This window comes from Miniopterus schreibersii (assembly GCF_964146895.1).
Source record: "Miniopterus schreibersii genome assembly, chromosome: 1".
Taxonomy (NCBI): domain Eukaryota; kingdom Metazoa; phylum Chordata; class Mammalia; order Chiroptera; family Miniopteridae; genus Miniopterus; species Miniopterus schreibersii.
Genome location: NC_138101.1, coordinates 142,644,797 through 142,669,169, shown reverse-complemented (window position 1 = coordinate 142,669,169; position 24,373 = coordinate 142,644,797). Strand labels below are relative to the sequence as shown.

Below are 24,373 nucleotides of genomic sequence, written 5' to 3'. Positions count from 1 at the left end.
TACTCTGCCTAGCTCATATTTCTGCCCGCCTGATCGGCTGGATTCACTGGGACTCCTTGACTCACTGTACCACACACACACTCATCCTTCACTATCTCAATGAAGCTTCATGTGTCACGCTTTTCAATATTTTTATTACTTTATTCTAGTGTTACCAAATTTCTTTTTCAATTTTGTTTAAAAAAATGCAAAATCAAACAAGTAAATGGGAAGAGGGTATGGGGGGATAAATGGTGATGAAAAAAAATAAAAACACACACAAGTAAATGTATACACATCCTTTTGTTCACAGATTTTAATGAGTATCTGTTTTTATGAAATGCCATCCTCACTTTGCTAATTGCAGGAGTGAAGCAATTAAATAAAATGTATCACATGACCAGGCCAGTAAGATTAAACTACTCTGAAACTGCAGCATATGCTGATTCACATAACTGTTTCAAATGAATGTGAGGCTGAATTAAACCACATGGGAAATTTAAAGTACACATTTTGATGGAATAAGTACACCTGTAAAAATAACATTTAATTTTGAAAAGAGTAAACAGGACAATGAAGTGTAGCACGATATAAGGTCAGCAGCCAACGACAACAAAAGGTTAAAGAAACATACACTTCAGTGACACAAGATATGAAAGTGGGATTGTGATACCAGGCACATCTAGAGCCTAGGAGATTCTTCACCCCTCACCAAGGCTCTAATATAAGTTTTTTAAACTCATGGCTGCACTTGCTCAACACTTTAATCCACTACTTACTTTTGAGAACTATATGCTAATTTCTGAGAGTATATAAAGTTAAAATTGACACACACTCCTTTGCTCACATGGGGTTTGAAAACTAGCAGTTTGATTGGGCAACCACTATTTCTCATGGAGAGAAATCTGAATTTATGGGACAATAATTTGCCACAGGAGCCAAAAGTTTGCAGCCAAAAGTTTGCCACAGGAGCCTCTAGAAGAGCAGGATTATTGGAAGCAGTGTGCTCTGATGGAAAAAGAATATGTTTATAGAAGTTTAGCCTAAGGTTATTGCTGTTTGTTCCTTAATCATACAATGTCAGTTTGTGGAAACTCAAGTTTTTATATGAAAGCCAAAAAATATATTTGTTTTGGAAAAAGGTTGAGTTTTATAAAATTCAGTCCCTTCACAGACATAGGAAGTTGTAATAGTAGGAAGATAGTAATTTTGGAAAGCATTCTTTGAATAGAAACATTACAAAACATTTGAACACATATGAATTTTTAGCATACTGAAAAGAGAAGTTTAGATATACTATCTTCAATGATTTAAAATTATTTTCAGTCTCTCATTTTAATTCCAAATTAGTCTTGCTTTTATATTTGGATAATAAAGAATCCCACATTTCCCATAAAATAAAACAACTAACATTTATTAGGCTTTTTATTTTTTAAAATGTAGATAAGGGAAAAGATGACAAAACGATGGTCCATAATTTCTTAGCATGGATTATCCTATAGACAGAACTAATGCATGTACATGTGCAGAAATGTAAAAACCTACACTCTTTCCTCTCTCTACCACTATACACTCTCCCCAAAGGCAATCACTTTTTCCCTCTCTTTTTTTTTTTTTTTTAACATAGCTGAAAATGTCTGGAACTCATCTTTCAAAGCCTAACTCAGGTTCTGCCATGTCTATGGGCCCATGCCAAAAAGGAAGACTGGCCTTCCGTAGCAATGCCAAGGCACCCTCGGTCTACAAAAATGGTCTGACATCACCTCTGCATTAGTTCCAGGACTCCTGTTTTCCCAGGGCCTGTCCTATTGATTATCCTTTTGGGAACAATGAGCCTTGGAAGCAGGGAGGACAACGATTACAAAGAGTCCTTTATCTGTGACCACCTGTGCCAAGGTTTCTTTAAGATAAGTATTAGGAAACTTTATCAACTGAAGGAAATAAATATTTAAATATAATAAAAATTGCCAAATCACCTAATAATGTACTAAATTTCCATTCCAACTAATATGTGAGTACTTGCTTCTCCTCATCCTCAAATGCAATTTTCAACTATTTACCATGTAAAAATGTCAGGTCTATGTTGCATTTTTACAGGACACAAAAGTAAATCCCTGCCCTTACGAGTTTAAATTCTAGTAGTGGGATACAGGAAAAGGAATATATAATATATATATTCAAATGAATGTAAGGCTGAATTAAACACAAGTTTGGAAAGTACACATTTTGACGGAATAAATAAACCTGTGAAAATAACATTTAATTCTGAAAAGAGTAAATAGGACAATACATATATATACACACACATTCACACATATACACACACACATACGTGAGGTGGTGATAGGTATTATAGAAAAAATAAATAGGGGTTTTATTAAACACGGGGCCCTTTGAACACCCAGCCCTCTGAACACGGGGTCCTTTAAGCACGTGGGCCCTTTAACCATTGGCTCTTGAGCACGTGGGCCCTTGTGCAAGTGGGGCCCTTAACCATTGGCTCTTTAAGCACGTGGGCCCTTGAGCACGTGGGCCCTTTAACCACTGGCTCTTGAAGCACGTGGGCCCTTGAGCACGTGGGCCCTTTAACCACTGGCTCTTTAAGCACTGGGCCCTTGTGCACGTGGGTCCCTTAACCATTGGCTCTTTAGCACGTGGGCCCTTTAAACACAGGGCCTTTTGAGCACGTGGGCCCTTTAACCATTGGCTCTTTAAGCACGTGGGCTCTTGAGCACGTGGACCCTTTAACCATTGGCTCAAAAAAAAAAAAAAAAATCAGGATAAAGAGGGATAGAATGTAATAGCAGTGTGTGGGGGAGGATGCTATTTTGTACAGAACGGCCAGGGAAGGCCGCTGATAAAATGGATATTGAGATGACATCTTCAATGGATATTTGAAGAGAAGGGAGTAATCCATGTGAAAACCCTGGCAGGAGAAATGGCAAAACAAACAGGCCGTAAATAGAGAACCTAGTTGGCATTTTTGAGGAGCAGGTAGGAGGTGGGCAGACTGAAGTAGAGTGAAGAAGGAAAAGAGGAGTCAGGAAAGAGTTCAGGAAATAAGGAGGTCAGGCCTGGTAGGGTCTTGTCAGTTGCGATAAGGTCTTTAGATGCTGTGCTGTGTGAGATGGGAAGCCACTGGAGGGTTCATATATGACTGGTGGCGGGTGGGGGAAGTATAGAGACAGATATGAGACCTTGAGACAATCCAAGAGAAAGATGATGCAAGTATGTGTTTGCAAGTAATTTTTCTTGCTTTGAGTTTATGATTTTTGGGGCTTTTGAGGGGAGACAGGTGGCCATGTTAGATTTTGTTTATCTACTCTACTAATACAGCAATCTTGTTTATGTCTTGGTTTTACATCACACAGATAAAAGATTACAAAGTCATCTAGTATTTTCTATTTTCATTCTCTATATTAACATTTTTGATCTATCTAAAATTGTTTTGTGGATAAGCAGTAAAACAGGCAAAGGCCACCGCATATGGTATGCAACTCACTCACTGCACCAGGCTGAGTGGGAGCTGAAGTCAGTCAAGCAATGGTGCACTGAGAGGTACTGAGTCCACTAGAGGAAGGGGCCTTTCTCTGATTTGTGTGACAGTACTGTATGAACTAGTGGTGGCACTGGTGATAGAGTTCAAACTCTAATCCATTGGTTCAACAGCAGATGTTAAATAATCCATCTTTCCCCATACTGATTTGAAATTCCACCTTTATCCTATTCTTGCATCTTTGGTGGAACCATGAACCTCATTAAAGTTGAAGTTTGTCACATTAAAAAAAGGTTTTTTTAAAATGTATCTTCCTCACAAGTCTTAATTTTAGGAGTCATATTGGAAGCAAATTTTAACATATTAGAAAGAACTGGTGCAACTGGATGGATAATTTCTCATTTTCCGATGCAACAGAAAAGAAGCACTTCTTTGCTTAAAAACTTTAGCCTAAATACAATAAGGGGATTCATTTCAAAGAGCCTCATGCTAAACCTCTGAAAGGCTTTCTTATCTCCCTTGAGAAAATAGCTCAACTAACAGTCTAGAGTCCTACTGTTACAGGAAACCTTTTTATTTCCAGACTCAGGTTTGGCATCAGTTAGAGCACTTTGGCTTGGGTGGAAGGTTTCCTATACAACCGTCCAGGAGGATGCAGGCTTTCATAGTGGTAGATTAATGGATGCACACTTTGTGAATGGTGAGGCACTATATATTCCATGGTCTCTTTTCAAACAAAAGTGAAAATCCTGTCTTTTCAGGTGCTTTTTTTTTTCTTCTTTCCAGGTCCATCATTATGCTATTCTTGCCTTAGTGAGACAAGAAGTAAGAATCATTTGAATCTTCTGCCAAAAATCAGAGGCTTCTTTCTCCCAAGACAAAGAAGCATAGAATATAAGAGAAATGAAAATGTGTCTGCTTTGTGGTTTTAAGTTTAGGCAAAGAGTAAACTAAGACATCATAGGTCCTAACTGGTCAGGTAATGTTTTCTCTCCTCTACAAAGAAGGACTGGACTTGAAGGGGATGGGAAATGGAGGAAGAGGGGGCAAAACAGTTGCAAGTTCTCTAATAAGTAGCTTCCTCAGATTCTCCTCCCTTTCCTCAGAAATAAAGCTTTCTCCATAGAGCGGTGGTTTGTCAGCCTTGTTGTCAAGGTCGCTGAAGAATTCACTAGGTGGTAGCTAAGCTTATGTTAAGAAAGAATCTAAATTTATTGTCCAGCCTCAGAGTAATGACTTTGGTCAAAGCAGTAGATTGAAAAATGAGGAGAGCAGAGAGCTGAAGGGCTCAATTACATAAAAGATACAGATATGTGATTTCACATCATCAGTTGTATGAGAAGCAAACATGAAAATGTTAGAGTTGTCTTTTGGTTAAGAGCAAAAATTTCCAACTTGGATCTTTCAGATCTTTCAGATCCAAGTCATGTTTCAGTGCTTCAACTATATATGCTTAAATATTTTTAGTTGAGATATATTTAGAATTTTCTGCTTTCAGCAATCTTAGAGCAGTAACAGTGATAATTAGAGCTTAAAAAAAAAAATCAGGCACTAGCATGGAGTCATATTTGATAATTTTGATATTTAGATATTAAATAGGTAATTTTCAGTTTCCTTTTATACCAATTTTCTTCCCTATCCTCAAGGCTACGTATAGTTCATGCTTTTGTTTGGGGGCCCAATACTTCATCTAGACCTATTCTCTTCCAAATTATTACATACTTCAGTTATTTTTTTATTCTGACCTTCTGCCTCTTCAAATCTTCCAAATAATCTTCCTTCAAGCCTCCACCAAGTCATTCTGTATTTAACAGAATGATGGTTTTTCCATTTCTAAAGGGTTGTTAAACTCCATTCAAAACCTTTTCTTTTCCTTTCTAATAGCCACTGTCACAATCAAGAGATTCAGTAGCAACACCACTACTAGATTATATAAATAGACCAAGGGGGTTGGGGGATGAAAATTAAAACATTAAAATATATTGAAAACATAAACCACCTTGTCACTTGAAATTTAAGACAGTTTGGCCTTGTGAAAATAATTTTATCCACTTTTCAATCTAGACCACTTAGTGAAAGGCCAGGAACACCTAAAGGAATGGTTGGCTATTCTGTCTTGTTACAATCCTCTCATAACAGTTCCAGATCTAGGATATATAAATTTCCATGGTAAAATAGCTCCTGTCTACAAAATCAAGCCATTTATTATCTTAGTTGGCAAAAAGTAGATGAGATGTTAGAAGCACAAATTTAACAAATACTATTTTATTATTTACAAAATACATAATGATCATAAGGGTACATGACACAAATTACAAAAGGGAAAGTACAGGGAAAAGTAGTGACAAATGCATTAAATGACAACAAGGTACCCATTCACATGGAGTCCATTTAGAATAAAACAGTTCTTTGTTAAAGTTAGACAAGAACAAGAGTAGGTACATTGCTGTGCAAAAAAATGCCAGTTACCTAGAAGTATGCCACTACCAAAAAGTAGAAAAGTATCGGTAGTGTATCTAAATGTGTCCTAAAGTAGATTATAGCATATGCAGGTCCAGTGTTCTACAACAGAACCAGTGGTTTTAGGCAGGAATCTATGAGAGACTTGACTTCCTATCTTGCTGGAAGAGCAAAGCCCCAGGACCAATGAACTTCCCTACCTTCCATAAAGCTTTGTTCAGGTGACTGTGGAATGTGGTGTCAAACACCCCATTCATTTCTGCTGCAAGTTCCCTCAGAACAGACACTGTAGACTCATCACTGGCATTCAAAATCCGCACAAAGAATTTATTCCACAATTCACCATCTTTTAGCCTAAAAATATATAAAACCATTTCTGTCAAGATTAGGCATGCAAAAGTTAAAATTCTTTCTGTGTTTAATTTTACGCACCACCATGATTTAAGGTAATGCCTAGAACTCTAGGGTGAGAGATCATTCAAGTAGTCCTTTGAAAGGCCAAGGTGAAACTTAAAAAAAAAAAAAAAAAGGCCTACTATAGTGGGAAAAGCCATAATACAATGCACATAAAGGAAAAAGTCTCTCATCTAAATCTATAAACTTCCTCTGTGTACTAAGATGCAGCACTTCTCTTCTACAAATAGAAAATGAATTTTTTCTCCTCTACTCTAACTTTCCTAAAGTCTAGGTCATTAGAAAGACTGCAGCACCTCTCCTCCTGTCTAGTGGTTTATTATTTTCACAATCCTCTGAGAATCCTAAGCTTGACTGAAGTAACTACTGCTTAAGTCTATGATGTTTGTACTCTTTTTTTTAAATCAGAGAAGCTGCCATTTTTGTATAAGGCAGAGCTATTACGAAACCCCAACTGACCCCACCTGTTTGTGTTAGGATCATAAACAACTGGTGATACCCGAATCTTTCCTATGTGTCTTATAATATATTTCAAGTACAGGTTAGAGACAAATAAGACTGGCCAAATTCTAAATTAAAGAAAGAAAAAAATGCAATTCAATTGTTGGGAGGGTGGAATGAAAGAGAAGGAGTGTTAAGTCTTCAACGGTGATTCTTTTAAAACCAAAGAATATATCAGAGATAAATTGGTAAACTTATTCTGGGAAGTTATTAGCTCTGATAAACTAAAGTGAAACATGGGATATTTAATAAGTTTAATGAGCAAGCTTGAGGGAGTACTAAAATTCTGAGACCAAGCAGCTGTTATTAAGAAAGCATTTACTTCTTCACCAAGGAGATTCAGTTTCTGCTCTGGTCCCACCCATTCATTAAATAAATAACAGCCTACAATTAGTATATAATTTAGAAATTTAACTCTCTTCAAGAGATGCTTATTAACTTTTGATAGCAACAGCTATTAAAAAGGGGTATAACACTAACACCAACTGGTTAGAAAATTATTCTCATGAAATGTTTCTAACTAACATTTCTAAATTGAGAGGCTTAAATACTATAGTTGCAGTCTGTATGATACATCTAGGTCCAGAATGATGTCCTGAAGTCTGAGTAGTTTCTAATTTTTAATTACCAATTCCTCTGCCCTGCACTAGGTGCTCCATGATACTCTTAACAAAAACTGGTTGAAATAAACGGAATCATGGCTGTCAAAGCAGAGAGAGCACCCAAGAGAAAGAGAAAATTATTTGATTAGGCAAAGACCCTGAAATCACCAATACTTACTCAGAAATATTTTGGCTAAGTTTCCAGAGGTACCCATCCCAGAAGACCTGTAGGTGTTCCTTGAACAATAGTAAATGTGCTAAATCTGCTATACCAAACAGATCTACCTGAAATCACAAAAAGCACCATCAGCTAAAATAATTCTCTGCTACTATCATGGCAATTTATTTATTTATTTTTATTTTTAAATTTATTTTGCGAGAGAGAGAGAGAAACATCAATCGGTTGCCTCTCACGTGCACCCTGACCGGGGATCAAACCTGCAACCTGGGTATGTGCCCTGACCGGATATTGAACCCCCACCTTTTGGTGTGACGGGTTGATACTCCAACCAACTGAGCCACACCAGCCAGGGCTCATGCAATTTATTTATATAGGAAGTTGAAAGATAATATAGTGATTAAGTTTATTTTATGACATATATTTTAGTAGACTGTTCCTTACCCTTACAGTATAGGGAGAAGCTTCCCCAAAGAAGTGATCGATGGAGCCAACTCTAGGAACGAACTATCCTTAAGAACAAAAGGTAACAAAAATATCTGGACTGTCAAATTCAAATTTGTAGATCTACTGAATTTGCATGGACTCCAGCTGTGATCTAAATGTGGTCCATATGACTAATTCAGGTTCATGCTACATATTCAGTCAGCAAATGCTATATGTCCAGAGCTGAATCAGAAAGGATTGTGCATATAATGTATGAAACACTTTACATTTTTCCTAATGTGGCTTTTATATGCATCATTTGACTTAATCCTCACAACAATTCTGATGTACACAGAGCAGATTGTTATCCTTATTTTATAAAGATCACAGAAAATGACTTATAAAAAAAGACTACATAGATAAGTGGTAGAAACAGCCCTGACACATAGGTTACTGAGTTAGTCATGGGTTTGCACATGTATGTGTATATTCTTTAGTATTGTGACAAAAAAAAAAAAAAAAAAAAAGGTACATTTTGCTTGACTTGATGATATCTGAAAACTAGGTCATCTATTCCAGGACAGAATAGTAAACACTAGCTTTCATAGCTTATCTTAGGAAAGAAAGAGATTAAGAAGCCCTCTCCATATTTGCTCAGGCTTGTTTTACACTTACCTGGTAGGGAGAAGAACAGTTAGCCAGGATCTTTTGTCCTTCCAGGATCTGTACAGTCCGAAAGCCGCTGAGGGTAAAAACATCTAGCTGTGCTCTAAGGTCGACACTGTAGGAAAAGTCCACTATGTTCAAAGCTTGATTGTTCTTATCACAATCATAGGGATCGTAGATTCTAAGCCCAGATTTAAGAGAAAGAGATAATAAAAAATAGACCATGAAAGGAGCTGCATAGCTGGTTTAAAAAAAAAAAAAGAAAAAGAAAAAAAGAGGTACTGCAGGTGTGTCTTAGCTATGCCAACAGCTCCCTCCAGTGGTTAGTTTTAAAAATGCACCTGTAGGAGCGGCCGCAAAGTCCCTCCACCCAAGTGGGCGAGAGGGGGATGTCAAGATTATAGTTTAGTGACACAAAGTGTTCCTGTATATCTAAACCACAGTGCACGGTCACCACATAACATTTATCAAGTTTCCATATTACATAAAGTACTGGAAGTAGAGTGCAGTCCTCTGCCTCACACTGTAGATATTCACACATATAAAAGCAATGATTTATACATTGATGAGGATGATGGAGGAAATTAAGCTTTTATAGGTGTCATAGCCTTTCTTGTTTACTACTATATATTAGGCTTTCCAAGTTTCCATTTTCATTCAGATTCCTCTCTCTCAGATTTTAATTGAAAATATAAGATAAAGTACTATCTATATGGTAACCTATCCTGTTTTCTATTAAACTAATACCAGATTCTACCTTACTCTTATTTCAACCCTTAGTTCCTAAAACAAAAAAAATGATTCACTATTAATTAATTTTATTTTCCTTGGGTTTATCTATTCCATGCAATAAAGCTACTATTCAAAGAGATGTAGAAACTGTTAATGTAAGAGAAAAGAATGGATTATTTTTGTGTTTCTTTGTCTCTGCTTTTCTCAGTTAGTTCCCTTAAATTCCTGATTGACATTGGTGGCAGGTCCTCCATTCCTAAATACAGGCTTTGACTAAACCCTGCACATACTTCTAGAGCACAGAACGACCTATTTTACTTTAAAATTTTTATTTGCTCCCATTTTTCCTTGGCACATGATGCAACTGTTTTGGCCATCACAAAACCATAATTTCCAGATATTTTTAAAACTTGGGAGAGGTAGGAAAAGTATTTCTTAGGTTAATAAAAAGAAGCAGGAAGGTCTCCTCACTTTCTAATTGGCCACTCACTGTTACCATGGGCAAGGCATTTTACTTTTTTGGGTCTCATTTTCCTTACAAAAAATATATTTAAGAACTGCATTAAATGATTTCAAAAGGGTCTTTTAAGTCCTTTTGAATGTATATGAAATTTCCTACCAAATCTGACTAAGTCGTGACAAAAAGAAGGGATATCTAAATACATAGTACACAAATGCCCAATCCTTAAAAGGCTTAGAATATCCCTTTGCTTAAAATTTCCATAGACTTGAGAACTCTAGCACTATCTTCTAAACTCTCAGTGTTGTGAAATACGGTAAAAATAAAAACTATACCTCGGGTTCTCACACTTGGAAACACATGGGGGGTGTTTCTGGTGGTCACAATGGCTGGTGGAATATAACTTGTATTTAATTGGGTGGGGTAGCGGCAATTATGGGGGAACAGAGATATAAAACATCCTGAAATGCTTGCAACAGACCTGCACGAAGAATTATCTCATCCAAAATACCTTTGGTACCCTGGATGAGAAATGCTGCTATATTATGCCTAGGGAAGACTTTAAGATTCTGCTACCTCAGGAAAGAAGGTGGGATGCTCCAGTTCTTTTGGTTACAATTGCAGAAATACATTGAGGGTTCCTTTAGATTCCATGCCAACTATAATTTAGAGTTGAATTGAGTCATCTCTTACAGATTAAGTAATCAAGAGAAATGTAAAGAATGACTGCAGATTTTAGTGTACATCAGTGACCTCAGAGAAAGTTAACTGCTTCCCCAAGGTTGGAGTAGACACAGGGCTTGGGCAGACAAAGCATCTTTAAACCAGACTGCTTTACTCAAATACCATGAGACCAGTAATCATTACAAGGGGGTGCTGGTTCTCTAGTCCTTTTCATAAAACAAAAACTGTGAACTATGCCTTCCTTGTTCATGCCTTAATGTGTTTTTTTTAATTTTAATTTTTCATTAAATTTATTGGAGTGACACTGGTTTGCAAAAACATTCAAGTTTCAAGTGTACAACTCAATAAAACATCATCTGCACATTGCATCGTGCTCCAACTGCCCCAAGCAAAGGCTCTTTCTGTCCACATTTCCCCTTTGCCCACTCCCACCTACCTCCGCCCCCCCTCCCTTTCCCTCTGGCTATCACCACACTTTCGTTTGTGTCTATGTGTTGTGTGTGTGTGTGTATATATATATTTTTTTGCTTAATCCCTTCACCTTTTTCACCCAGCCCCTCTGACAGCTGTCAGTCTATTCCCTGTATCTATGAGTCTGTTTCTATTTTATTTGTTTATTTTGTTCATTATTCCACATATAAATGAGATCATACGGTACTTGTCTTTCTCTGACTGGTTTATTTCACTTAGCATAATAATCTCCAGGTCTATCCATGCTGTCCCAAAGGGTAAAGATTTCCTTCTTTTTTACAGCCGAGTAGTATTCTATTGTACATGCCTTAATGTGTCCTATATTTTCTCAGTTCTTAGTATTTGGGCTTTATTTCTTATTTCCTGCTTTCAGCTTACCCCTTGAATCTGATAGCTAAGCTGGGTTTAATTTGAACACTAAGCCCCTTTTCTTGGCATAGTTTGTATTTGTATCTGATTTTTACCTATTCCTCTCGGCAATTACCTTAATTTGGCCTGACTTAAGCTTTGGTCTTTGAAATTAAGCAGTGCCTCAGTATTGCTAGCATACTCACTAGATCTGTACTGGTCCCACTCAAAGAAAGACTTAGACAAATATGCTTTACATTCCCCCAAATATTCATATTTCATATTTCTTCTTCACAGGAATCATCATAATACCCAGAATGGTTAATTCTTTTTTCTGAATTAATATATTTCCAAAATGCTTTTTTCTTTGAATTCTTTTAAACTATTCCCAATGATTATTGACTTTTAGGTAGCAAATATTCTCTTAACATACTGTTTGTCAATATGGCATTTATCGAAAGGCAAAAGAAAAGGCAACTATCCATGTTTTAGAGAAAGCTAACAGAAGCATAAAAGAATGAAAGAACCAACCTGTTTCTAAAAAGCAGACTCCCTGGACTCAAGTCACCATGGACTATTTCTGCTTTGTGTAGTTTCTCCACTATTGTCAAAAGGTTATAAACAATCAACACTGTTATTTCATGGGTAATAAATTCGCTGTGTTGAAAAAGATCCTGGAGATGGAAGGACAAAAAAATTCACTATTTCTTAAGTTAGGGTGACTGTACTTACACGCAATGCCCTGCTTGCTGCTGCTCTGTACTCTTCCTTGTTCTCTACTAGAATGGGGGCTCTCTGGAAGGTTGGGCCTTTGTCCCAGTTTTAACAACACTGCTCTCCTGTGAGAATGTTTGTGAGGATTTACTGAAGTAACGGACTAAGAGCATCAAGTATGAACCTGGCCCATAAAAAGTGCTCTATAAATGGTAGTTTTAAAATACTCTTATTCTAACCATTTTAGAGAATTCATATTACAATCAAAATATGCAGCAAAACCTTCTTAAGGACATTCCAAAGAAAAAAAATTGCATTGTGTTTGGGTTATAAAAGTTACATTGTGTTTGGATTATAAAAATAACCCAGCGTGTGTGGGGTTAGTATAGATAAAACAAGAATGGCAAAATAGACCTCTTGACCCCTGGTTCCCATTCCTCATGTAAGGAGCTTGGAAGTCACCATTCTGACCTTAACAAGTAAAAAGCTCAGTAACTCTTCTAGGATCTGTAAGCATAGATTGACACTTTTGTGAGCTTTTGCCTATAGGAGCTAGACAGGTGCTCACAGTAAATACTGGAAAAAAACTCCTCTCCTGCTTCTGGCATGAGGAGAAACCATTTGAAACAGTCCAGAGCGCTCTGTGTTTAACGAGGCCTGCCCTCGGGAAACTAGTTAACCAGAGCCTACCATACCCGGGGAAGGGAAATTCCTAACTCTAGCCCACTCCAGCTAGCCTCATCCACACTAGGAGGTGGGGGAGGGGGAGGAGAGAAACACAGAGGCATAGGCTCACTAAAAAAGGATATAAATCACAGGACTGCACAGTGCTTCCCCTCCCTCCCCCTCACACCTTATCACCACATTACTAAAGGTCTATTCATAGCAGTTCCTTTTACCCAGTACATCATATCCAGTTGTAAAAAAAATTACATGAAATACTAGAAGGCAAAAACAAAATTTGGAGAGACAGACCAAGCGTCAAAATCAGACATGGCAGGGAATTTGGAATTATCTGACCAGGAATTTAAAAGAGGAGGAACCATGAGCTGATGATGATCATAGATGACAGGGTCATTGCAAATTGTCTGCTTTTGTATATGTCTGACCACTGACAAGTTAAAAGAGGTTCTTGGTCAAAATAACTTGGGAAAAGAAAATGACCAATGCTTTTCATTTATAATGAGTTGGTCTACTTCTAGAAGATTAACAATAATTTTGTAATAAATTCTTTTGCTAAATGGAGCACAAATCTCTCTGTTTGAGGACTTAAATTATGTTTTTATATTATTGCAAACCTGAAGGGTGAAGCAGTTGGTACACTGGTGCCAAACAATATAGCCATCTTGGTACTGATAATAGCTGCACAAGTAATCACACTCTTCATTTAAACGTTCCTTTAACTTGAGGTTGATATAAAAGTCCCATAGGACAGTTTGAGAAGATACCTGTATGAAATTATATTTTAAAAGTAGCAGCAATTAAAATCTATGGTTATTGTTGGCAGATTAAAAACATTCCCTCCAGCCCTGCCAATACCCCAACAGAAATAATAAAGGGATGTTTTAAAAGGCATAAATCTATAATAAAAGAGCAACAAATTCTGGAAGCTAAAAAGAGAACAAGAGATAACATTCTGCTTCCCAGACCCAAGGAAAGCTGATTCTAGCCATGGAAAATGCTGAAAGCAATCAAATTAATGCTATGAGACCATCTTCGTATAGTATAAAATTGGTGGCACCAATTAGCTACAGAGCAAGGGTGAAGGTAGAACTAAAACAGGAGTGGTTGAACTCTGTTCAAGGGAAGTTAGACCCCAGATTCTCCCTCCTCCTCTTGTAACCCAGCCTTGCAACTTGCTTATCCCCCATTCCAGACCAGGAGTTTATTCCCAGAGAGTATAAAACAGAAGGGGTCTGGACTAGAGGACACTGGGCACTATTGAGGGTGGGAATACCATATGGAAAAAAGAAAAACATTTGTATATCAAATGTTAAGATGCACCTTCCTTCCCCTCCACTCTCCAGACTAATTTCCCCACTCAGCTTTCAGGAAGCTAGCAGCCAGTATTATATACTCCAGCCAGGAAATTAGAGAAGTTTTCTCTAAGGGATCTGATCAGTTCAAGAGAAAAGATCTAAAGACTGGGGGTTTTCTAATAAAGTGGTCAAGCAAGATCATGCTAAAGCAAGCCCCACAGCTGTCAAGGTCCCTTCCACACATACAGAGCTCTCAGTTAGCTTTTAGAGTCCTATACTTCAATATGAACAGTGAACCAAAGATTCGAATAAAGCCTCTAATTGAAAGACAGAGATCAAAACAGACAAAAGGAAACAGATGATTCAGGGAGAAAAAAAAAATTAAAGAATCATTAATATACTCTGAGAGATAAGGAATATTCCACCTTTGAAATTAAGATAATGCTACAAAGAAGAAAATTCTGAGAATAAAAGAGCTCTTGCAAATGAAATACATGACAAAAGAAATGAAAAACCCAATAAAAAGACTGAAAATAAAGTTGATAAAACATTTCAGAAAGTAAAGAAAAAAGACAGAGATAGAAAACAGGAAGAAAAAAATAAAATTTTAAAAGATCTGACCAGGAGACCCCATATCCTAATAAAAGGAATTCTGAAATGAGAGGAGAGAGAAGACTGAGGGGAAGAAAAATTTATTCCTTGAAGAGTATTTCTCAGAACTGAAGGAGTTTCCAAATTGAAATGGCCACTAAGTGCCCAGCATATGGGTAACAAAGAATTTTACCAAAGCATATAATTGTGAAATTTTAAGAAGGCTGGGGACAAAAATAAAATCCTAGAAGGATCCAGAGAGAGAGGGAAAAATAATCTCAAACAAAGAATGGCAAGACTGTCTGGCCGGTGTTGCTCAGTGGTTGAGCACAAACCTATGAACCAGGAAATCTCGGTTCGATTCCTGGTAAAGGGCACAGGCCCAGGTTTTGGCCTCGATTCCCAGGAGGGGGCGTGCAGGAGGCAGCCGATCAATGATTCTCTCTATCATTGATATTTCTCTCTCTCTCTCCCTCTCTGAAATAAAAACAAACAAACAAACAGCCCAGCCGGGCGTGGCTCAGCGATTGAACATCGACCTAGGATCCAGGCGATCGGGGTTCGATTCCCGGTCAGGGCACATGCCCGGGTTGCGGGCTGCAGCCAATCAATGACTCTCTCATCATTGATGTTTCTCTCTCTCTCTCCCTCTCCTTTCCCCTCTCTGAAATCAATAAAAAGATATATTAAAAAAATAAATAAATAAATAAAAAAATAAAAAGACAAAAACACACACAAACAAACAAAAAACCTATTAAAAAAAAACCAGAATGGCCAGACTTTAAAAGCAAAGTTAGAAGTCAAAAGATAGCAGAGCTCATCTTCAAAATTCTAAGGAAAAAGTGTTTTAAACCTGGAATTCTAATATTCAAACTACTAATCAAGTAAAGATGCGGAATAAGGAATTTTCTGAATGCAAGGTTTCAAAAAACTTCCATCCCATGCATCCCTTCTCAGGAAGCTGCTAAAACATGAGGGCTTAAACCCAGAAAGAAGAAATAAATGGAATCCAATATAACTGGGCATCCAATATAAGTGGTAATGTGAATCCCTAGGATGGTGGTGAATGAAAATTTCAAAATAATACTGTGTGTGTGCGAAGACTAGAATGTAACTTGTCAATACTGGAGCAGGACAGAAAATTTCAGATTTCCTCAAAAAGATAAAATTATAGAATATTTAGTATGTTTGATTAAGAGACTAACACAATAGCTTCTTATTTTTGATATCTGATCCTGGCGTATAATGGTGAGTGATTTCTTGAAGCATCAGTTACTTTCCTATAAGAAGCTTATGGACTATTCAAAAGATTTGATGGTACCCTGAGGCCACAGTTACTGCTTCAACACACATTACTTATAAGGTAACAGTAATGACAAGAATTAGTCCCACCTTTATTATGGTCAATTCTGCAGAGTTTCTTGATGTCACCCAGAATAATTTGTAATCTTCACATATTAGGTATTCTTGTTTAATGCAATAATCCTCATTACCTGTTGAGAAGGTTTGATTCCATTTAAAAACCACTGGAATATGTATAGGGCCCCTAGCTTTTACTTCCTGGCTTAAAGGCTAACAGCACCTTATAATTAGCCAGTCAGTAGCAGCTAGAATACTTTTCAAAATCACTTGTTACACACTGAAAGAAGGGAACACAGAATTCCTATTGTCACTGGGACAAGAACTCATCAATGTGTCAACTTCTATGATTCTGTTTCTTATAATCTAGAAATATTTATTGTGCAAAAACATCAAGCTCAAGTACAAAAATAATCACTTATTTGTACACTGTCATACACAAAAGGACATGCATTCAATGGTACTTACCTAATTCAATTTCCTTCTCTATTTCCAACTTAGGCATTGGTCTATCTTCTACAAAAAACTCTGCAGAAGCACTCAGCTCTGGTTGGGATTTCAGCAGTTGTCTGCGATACTGTGAACACCAGGGTGACTGAATGGGGCTTTCTGGGGGAAGAAGGGAAGTTGAAAAAAAAAATTACCCAAAAAACCTAAAATGAGTATTATAACAGAAGAGGGGGAAAAACAAGATTGCATGATCAATACTGCTAACCTAACAACACTCATCTATCTTAGGTCTTTTTGATATTATGTTCCATTAGTACTAATACATTCTAGAAATTTCACAATTTATGGAAACTTTTGTAGAAAAGAAAAACACAGCTCAGTTTGCTGAGATAAATAAGTGTTCACTAGATATGGGTGTAGATGCTTGCTTACCAAGTCAGTGGTATATGTGTACTTACCTGTAGCCTCATTAGTAAGCTCCAGTTTCTCAGGAATATGAAGACATTTGATGGAGGAGGTGCTTATAACTGAGGCAGAAGATCCAGAGAAGCCAGAGGAGTGTGTGGCTTCGCCGCTGTCTTCAATAATTGGGCTAAAAGAATTACAAATCAGTCAATCCTTATAGGAAAAATATGTAAACTTATGTTATCATTTGATATTTAATAGTCTCATTTTCAAAGGCTATTATTTTCCTGAAACAGAAATATTCATAATCAGAATCTAGGTAACTTTATCTACCCTGGTTGACAAGCAATACCTAGCATTAAATTTCTAAACTTATGCTTTATTTACCTAATCTATTGTAAATGCCTATTCTACATCTATTCTAAACTACTGAGAAAACTGACTAAGACACTAACTTTCTTCCTATTTATTCCTTCTCTGGACTTTTTACTCTGCAATAAGAAAGGGTCAAGAAAGAAAAAGGGACATCAACATCATTCAAGGTGAATACATGCTAACAGATGTGATTAAAAAGTTTGTTGGAGAAAAAGTCTGAAGATGCAGTTTAAAAGCACAAATTGACAAACAAGAATATTCCTCAAGCTGGAATAAGTTTGTTGAAATTAGCCGATTTTTAAATATGGGTAGATCATAAAGCTTAGTCACTGTCTCTCTATGCCATTCCCTCATACCTATTTGTTCATTTCCATCTCTCTATCAAAAGATACTTATCTCTAGTTGTCTAACCAAAATTAGTATCAAGTTATTCTACCATTATTTTAAACTTAATATTAAAAGGAAAATAAATGCCTCCTCTTTCCCAATCAGGTATACACCATGATCCTCCTGGGTACTTTTCTAACCCTCATATTTAAATCAATTACTAAATTCCATTGACACTTTATCTAGGGGAACCCTACTGTCATATAGAGCACTTAGCACAATACCTGGCAGGTAGTAAGAGCTTAAAAATTAACTGCTATAACTGATAAGCACACACAATAAGAGAGCACTTGAACAGTCTGGTTTGTGCAACCTATAATCAGTCACCTCAGCTTCTTGATGCTGAGAGGTGGATTGTAGATAGTGCCACATGCAGTCTGTTGGTCCTCAGAGGTCTTCACATCTAGATCCTCTTCCTGCAATAGTCTCTCAGGATCAGAAGGGAGATCCTTCAAGGATATTATCTCATGAAAAGGAGTGGATACAAAACGAGCAGCTCTAGCAAAGTCACAAGTGTCTTCTGGGTTAGGACAAATGGTTACGTTCCTGAAACCTGTGATAATAGCATCCTCACTCAAAGGCTCAATTCCTATAAATTCATCCTGAAATAAAAACCAAGTAAAGTTTAGCTGAAATAGTTCAATAAGCATATGGATGCCCTAACTTTTTTATTTAGAGAGACATAAATTAGCTAAGTGATTTTCAACACAGGGTATGGAAGTAGCACATCAGAATCTCTAAGGAAAAACAATTTAAAAAAGCACATAACACTTGAAGAAAAAAGTTTTGTATCATGAAAACAGCAAACTACATTTCATCCAAAATACAGTAAGGAATCTCCACACAAAGGAAAAACACTGGACAATAGTTTTTTCCCAACCAATTTCACCTAAGAACTAGAGGACTAACACCATTTTTCTTCTTATTTTGGCCTAGAGAATATTCAGATAATCTGCTATCCTCCTAGTTTTTAAGTCATCTTCTTCTATGCCAAATAGTTAATCTTTGTAAAAGGTAATTCACAATCATGGTAGAAAATATGGAAAAAACACAAAGTATAAAAAGAAAAACATTTAAAATATGCCTTTATCTTTAATAGTAATACATATATATGATTTTAAAAAGTCAACTGGCTGGTGTGGTTCAGTTGGTTAAGCATCATCTGGTGCACCAAAAGGTCACTGGTTCGATTCCTGGTCAGGGCACATTCCCAGGTTGCGGGTTTGGTCACCGATTGAAATGCATATGGGAGCCAACTGATTGATGTTTCTCTCTCTCTCCCTTTCTCTCTCTCTAAAATCAATAAAAACATATTAAAAAATAAAAAGTCAACTAGTTCAAAAGGATTTAAAAGGATATATAGTGAAAAACTTTCCCTCCTACAGTTGACTCACCCCTCCATCACCACTTCAATTACCACTCCTCAGAAACAACTGCTGTTGTCATATATACATATCTGGTGGGATACACGATTTGTGTGTGTGTGTGTGTGCGCGGGGCGGGGGGGAGATACATTGATTTGTTGTTCCACTTATTTATGCATTCATTGGTGGTTTCTTGTATGTGCCCTGACCGGGGATCCGTAAGGCTGGCGTATTGGGACAGTGTTCTAACCAACTGAGCTACCATGTCAGGGCAAAAAAAAAAAGGTATTTTAAAGCAAGTGAAATATATGCTAGTACAGTTGACCCTTGAACAATATCGGGATTAAGGGAGCTGACCCCCACTCCCTGCACAGTCGAAAATCCTTGGATAACTTTTGACTCCCCAAAAACCTAACTTACAAGTCATCCTTTGGTGTAGTGTGGGATTGGTTTCAGGCTCCCCCCGCCGGACGCTCAAGTCCCTTATGTAAAATGGCATGGAACAATATATACACTTGGCCCTCTCCATCCACAGATTCCCAACCATGGATGAAAAATACCATTTGGTTGGTTAATCTCTGGATGCAAAACATGGGCATATGGAGGACCAACTATATATTGAAAAAAATTCCACATATAAGTGGATCAGCACAGTTCAAATCCATGTTGTTCAAAGATTAACTGTATATATTATTTTTTAAATGTTTTTATTGATTTTTTGAGAGAGAGACATCAATTGGCTGCCTCCTGCACACCCCCTGCCAGGAATCAAGCTCGAAACCCGGGCATGTGCCATGACCAGGAATTGAACTGGCAAACTTTTGGTGCATAGGATGATGCCAAACCAACTGAGCCACACTGACCAGGGCTCATGTGCTTATTTCAAGTCAGGAATTTTCACCTGAACCTCAAACTTTTTTGAGAATTGAATGAAACAATCCACTAGTCCATTTATATTAATTTAGGAATACTTCTTACACAAATATCTGGAGACACATCTTCATTTGAGGTGATGCTGTCTGAAGTTTTGAGAACTGCAAGGGGTCTTCGTTGGACCGAAACCTGTGAGGGATCTGTGGGAGGACTGGAGAAAGACACATTCCACTTAGCAATTTTTTTTCTGTTGACAGAGATAACAGTAACCTCTCATTTATAAAAACAGAAAACTTTGTGTCAAAACAAAACAAAAAGTCTCACACCTGATATTCTTTTTTTCTGAAAGAAGAGACTCATCAAAAATGGAGAAAGGTATACTGGGACCTATAGAAAAAGAGACTAGATTTATACTCTTTAGAGTAAATGCTCTATTCTTCAAGACTACTAGAACAATAAATATTTTCAATTGCTTGGAAGCAGAAAGGCAACTGTTTGTTTTTTTATAATGAATAATTTTGAACATATAAAAGTAAAGATCCTTTAATAATAATCTAAACATGGATGATCTTGCTTATCTTTATTGCCCACCATTACCACTACTCCCCAAACTCAACCCAACTCCAGATTATTTTGACACAAATCCAAGACATATCATTTCATCTATACATATTTCAGTATGTATTTGTATAAGAGAGGCTATTTTTAAAAAGTATAATCTCAAAACATAATCATAACTATAGAATTAACAATTTCTGAAAATCAAATATCCAATCAAAAGTTTCACATTTTACCAATTTTTAAAAAAAGTTTGAATTGGGAATGCAGAGTAAGATTCATGTACTGTGACTGGTTAAAATGTCTCTTAAATCACTTTTATTCCATAGACTTTTTTGAAAATAATTTTTTGTTGAAGAATCTGGGTTGCTTGTCCCAAAACGCTGAAAATTTCCCCCCCAATTACATCTTTCTGTGTTGTTTAACCTGTTCCTCTATGCTTTTATTTCCTATAATTTGGTGGGAAGTTTATTAGAATTAGAGGTTTAATCAAGTTTGATTTAATGTTGTTGTTTTTTTAAAAAAAACTGCTTATGGTGGAAATTCTTATTTTTACCACTTAACATGTTTCTAAGTGGAAAAGATAACAAATTTGAGTATAAAATAGCCTTAGTTTTAAGCTTTTTTTCTTTGTTCCAAAAACCACTTTCCAGTCTTGGCTGCTGGATACTAAATCCCCATGAGGGATTTAGTGTACAGTAGCTAAAGCGGAAGATTATTTGGTGGTTAGTATAAATTTAAATGTGCATTTAAACCAAATATGTCAAAATACTGAGGAATCTTATGACAATACTCTTTCGAATGTCTATCTTATTTCAAATCATATGCTTATAAATACATTCCATGATTCAAAGATACAATAATAACCTTAATCTCTCTCTGCCTTCTTTCAACTCCTTTTACTGTAATTAAGAAAAATATTTACCACTTGTTACATAATGCATGGGTTATCAGCAAGTTCTTCATGACATTGTCAAATGCAACTTACCTTTAGAATGAGGTTGTTCTTGCCAAATGTTTTCTGCAAGTGAAATGTCCCTATAAAGAAACTTATTTTAAGACATGTGCTTAGTACTCACAGAAAGAATTAATTCTTAAACGTCTAGGAGGCTTTTTTATTAAATATAATCTTCTTCACTCTAAGATAAAGAAAATATTCTAGTATTATAAATCCAAATTCTCTGAAAAGATGGAGCCTTCAGTCATTATAACTGTTGTAGAAGTATGTTTCATAATAGATGTTAAGTTACGTTAACAGTATAAGCAGATTACAAAATGGTAAACTTTCATGCATTTTTTAAAAATATGTTTTTATTGATTTTAGAGAGAAAGGGAAGGAGAGGGAGAGGGTGAGAAACATTGATATGAGAGAAAAACATGGATTGGCTGCTTCCTGCACAACCCCTACTGGGGATAGAGCCTGAAAACTGGGCACATGCCCTGACTGGGAATCAAACCAGCAACCTTTTGGTCCATGGGATGACACTCATGCAACTTAGCCATATGGGCAGGGCTAAACTCTCATTTTAATAAAACAAAACAAAACTAGAATGAACACATAAGGAGGACTATATCAATGTTAACAATAGTCATCTTAGTGGCAGAAATGGATGGTTTTGTCTTTTAAAAAATTATATTTGATTGCTTTGAAAAGAAACATGCATTTTTTAAAAATTAAATGTTGTGTGTTTTTTTAAAAAATATATCTGTATTGATTTCAGAGAGAGGAAAGGAGAGGGAGAGAGAGAAATAGAAACATCAATGATGAGAGAGTCATTGATCAAGCCTGCAACAGGGCATGTGCTCTGACCAGGAATCAAACCCCGATTGCCTGGATCCTAGGTTGATGCTCAACTGCTGAGCCATGCCCGGCCGGGCTAAATATGTTTTTATTGATTTCAGAGAACGGGAGAGGGAGAGAGAAATAGAAACATCAATGATGAAAGAGTCATTGATTGGCTGCCTCTTGCATGCCCCCTCCTCAGGATTGAGCCCACAACCTGGGCATGTGCCCTGGCCGGGAATCAAACCTTGATTTCCTGGATCATAGGTTGATGCTCAACTGCTGAGCGATGCCAGCTGGGCTGTATTTTTTTTTTAATGGAAAAAGTCAGTACCCTATCCTCCCTCATCAGCATCAAAGTTTATGTTGTGACAGAGACTCACAAAAATCATGTCTTGATACTATAGAAGTCAAGAAGACTTCAAGTCACTAGAAAGTCAAAGGTTGGTTCTAAATGCAATCCATGATCATGATCCTTTCCACCAATGTGGTCCTACCTGGCACAAGAGTTTACTGGACAAACAGAATTGGACACAGTCATTCCTGGTATTTCCTGAGACTCAGAAGCAATTCGCAGTTCAGCTGTCTCCTTTGTAGGCATCTTTTCTCCCTGCTATTTGCATTAAATAAACAAAATCAATTTGTCCTCTCTATCTAGAAAATGCTACCTATTTTCAATCTTTAGTTCCCAAATTAGCTTTATCATACTTTTCTCCTAGATATCCACTAACAGGATAAAATGTCTGCTCCACAAAAGTTCTTTCCAATAATTTATGTTCCTAGTATAAACTGGTATTGTACTTGACTGAGCAGTGTCAAGCATATACTAAATTTCTTTAGTTAACCCCATTTTAATGGAGAATGACTATAATAAACAGCTAAAATTAGAGGTAACAAAACAATGGTTTAGAATATAAATAAGAAGTCAATAAATTGTATCACATGCCACAAATTCCATTTGAAGTCACCTGTTAAATTACTTTCCTGCTCAACTTCACTGCTATCAATTAATAATTAAGAAACTACAGAAAACTCTAAATGGGGGCTGAGAAAACTTCTATGCTTTTACATTGCTTAAATTTGTTTTGATAAGCTTTAGTTTCATGTATTAAAAAAAGAGAAATAACCTGATCACCCGCTCTTTCTTGCCGAGTAGTTTGAATTTCTTTTAGCTTCTTCTCCATCTCTTCAATTTGTTTCTGCATTTCTGCTCTCTTCTCTGCACTGGTCAGTAGCTCAGCTAGAAACAATAAAGTCGGCTGAGGCGTTTACTGCTCATAGCAATTTATTCTGTCAAAAACTGTTTTGGGGTTTCATGTCCTCAATATATAGGCTAATATTACAGATGAGAATGACATAAGTGGCGCAGAATCCTCAACTTGCGGTCCCATTTTCAGTCAATAAAAAACAGAATATCTACTGCATGCCAAGGACAACTCTGAGCATTTAAGTTTCAGTGGTGCATAATGAAAAGTCCTTGGTCATGTGGTACTAACAGTCAATTTGGGGGAGACAAACATACACACCCACAAATTAACAAGAAACTCTGTGTTAAAAATAAAGTAAAAATGGTGATGTGAGAATGTGTGACTGGGTAGGAAGATGGAGGTCAGGAGCTATTTAAGACCAGTGATGAGGGAAGATCATTCTCAAAAAGAGACATTATAAAGCTGTAACCTGAATAACAAGGGGCCAGTCATATACAGAACTAGGGAAAGATTCTAGGCCAAGGGACTAGCTGGCACAAAGGCCCTAATGCAGGAGGAACAAGATCATTGTGTTCAAGGATCCAAATGAAGGCCAGCACAGTAGGCAGCAGAGTAAGAGGGAGAAAAGTAAAAGATGAGGTTGGAGAGGTAGGCAGAGGCCAAGTCACATGGGGGTAAAGAGTTTATATTGCATTCTGAGGTAATGAAAAACAGTGGAGTATTTTAAGTAAAGAAGCAACATGATCTGAGAATGTTTTAAAGAGATCATTTGCTGTGAGCAAAATGGATTGTGTTAAGCCCAGAATGAATATAGAAAGTCTAGCTGCAGTAGTCTAGCTATAAAAGATTGTGGTTTGGATTAAGGCAATAATGGGAATGGTAAGAAATGAAAAATTTTGAAAATTTTGGG

At 36.8% G+C, this 24,373-nt stretch overlaps 1 protein-coding gene across 2 annotated transcripts in view; it reads right to left on the bottom strand.

The window, feature by feature from the left end:
* Positions 1-282: 282 nt before the first annotated feature.
* BUB1B (BUB1 mitotic checkpoint serine/threonine kinase B) overlaps positions 283-24,373 on the bottom strand; it is a 59,985-nt gene continuing 35,894 nt past the window's right edge. The window contains exons 10-23 of one of the 2 annotated variants that reach the window (XM_081141440.1): positions 23,383-23,495; positions 22,753-22,868; positions 21,461-21,510; positions 20,241-20,301; positions 20,020-20,125; positions 18,005-18,279; positions 16,969-17,102; positions 16,529-16,669; positions 16,094-16,194; positions 13,430-13,579; positions 11,949-12,091; positions 8,732-8,903; positions 7,631-7,737; positions 283-6,289 (exon numbers count right to left, since the gene is read on the bottom strand). In XM_081141440.1, coding sequence (XP_080997566.1) covers positions 6,070-6,289; positions 7,631-7,737; positions 8,732-8,903; positions 11,949-12,091; positions 13,430-13,579; positions 16,094-16,194; positions 16,529-16,669; positions 16,969-17,102; positions 18,005-18,279; positions 20,020-20,125; positions 20,241-20,301; positions 21,461-21,510; positions 22,753-22,868; positions 23,383-23,495 — 1,889 coding nt within the window. In that variant the 3' untranslated portion in view covers positions 283-6,069. The remainder of the gene's footprint in view (positions 6,290-7,630; positions 7,738-8,731; positions 8,904-11,948; positions 12,092-13,429; positions 13,580-16,093; positions 16,195-16,528; positions 16,670-16,968; positions 17,103-18,004; positions 18,280-20,019; positions 20,126-20,240; positions 20,302-21,460; positions 21,511-22,752; positions 22,869-23,382; positions 23,496-24,373) is intronic. The other variant, XM_081141439.1, reaches the window with a different exon arrangement.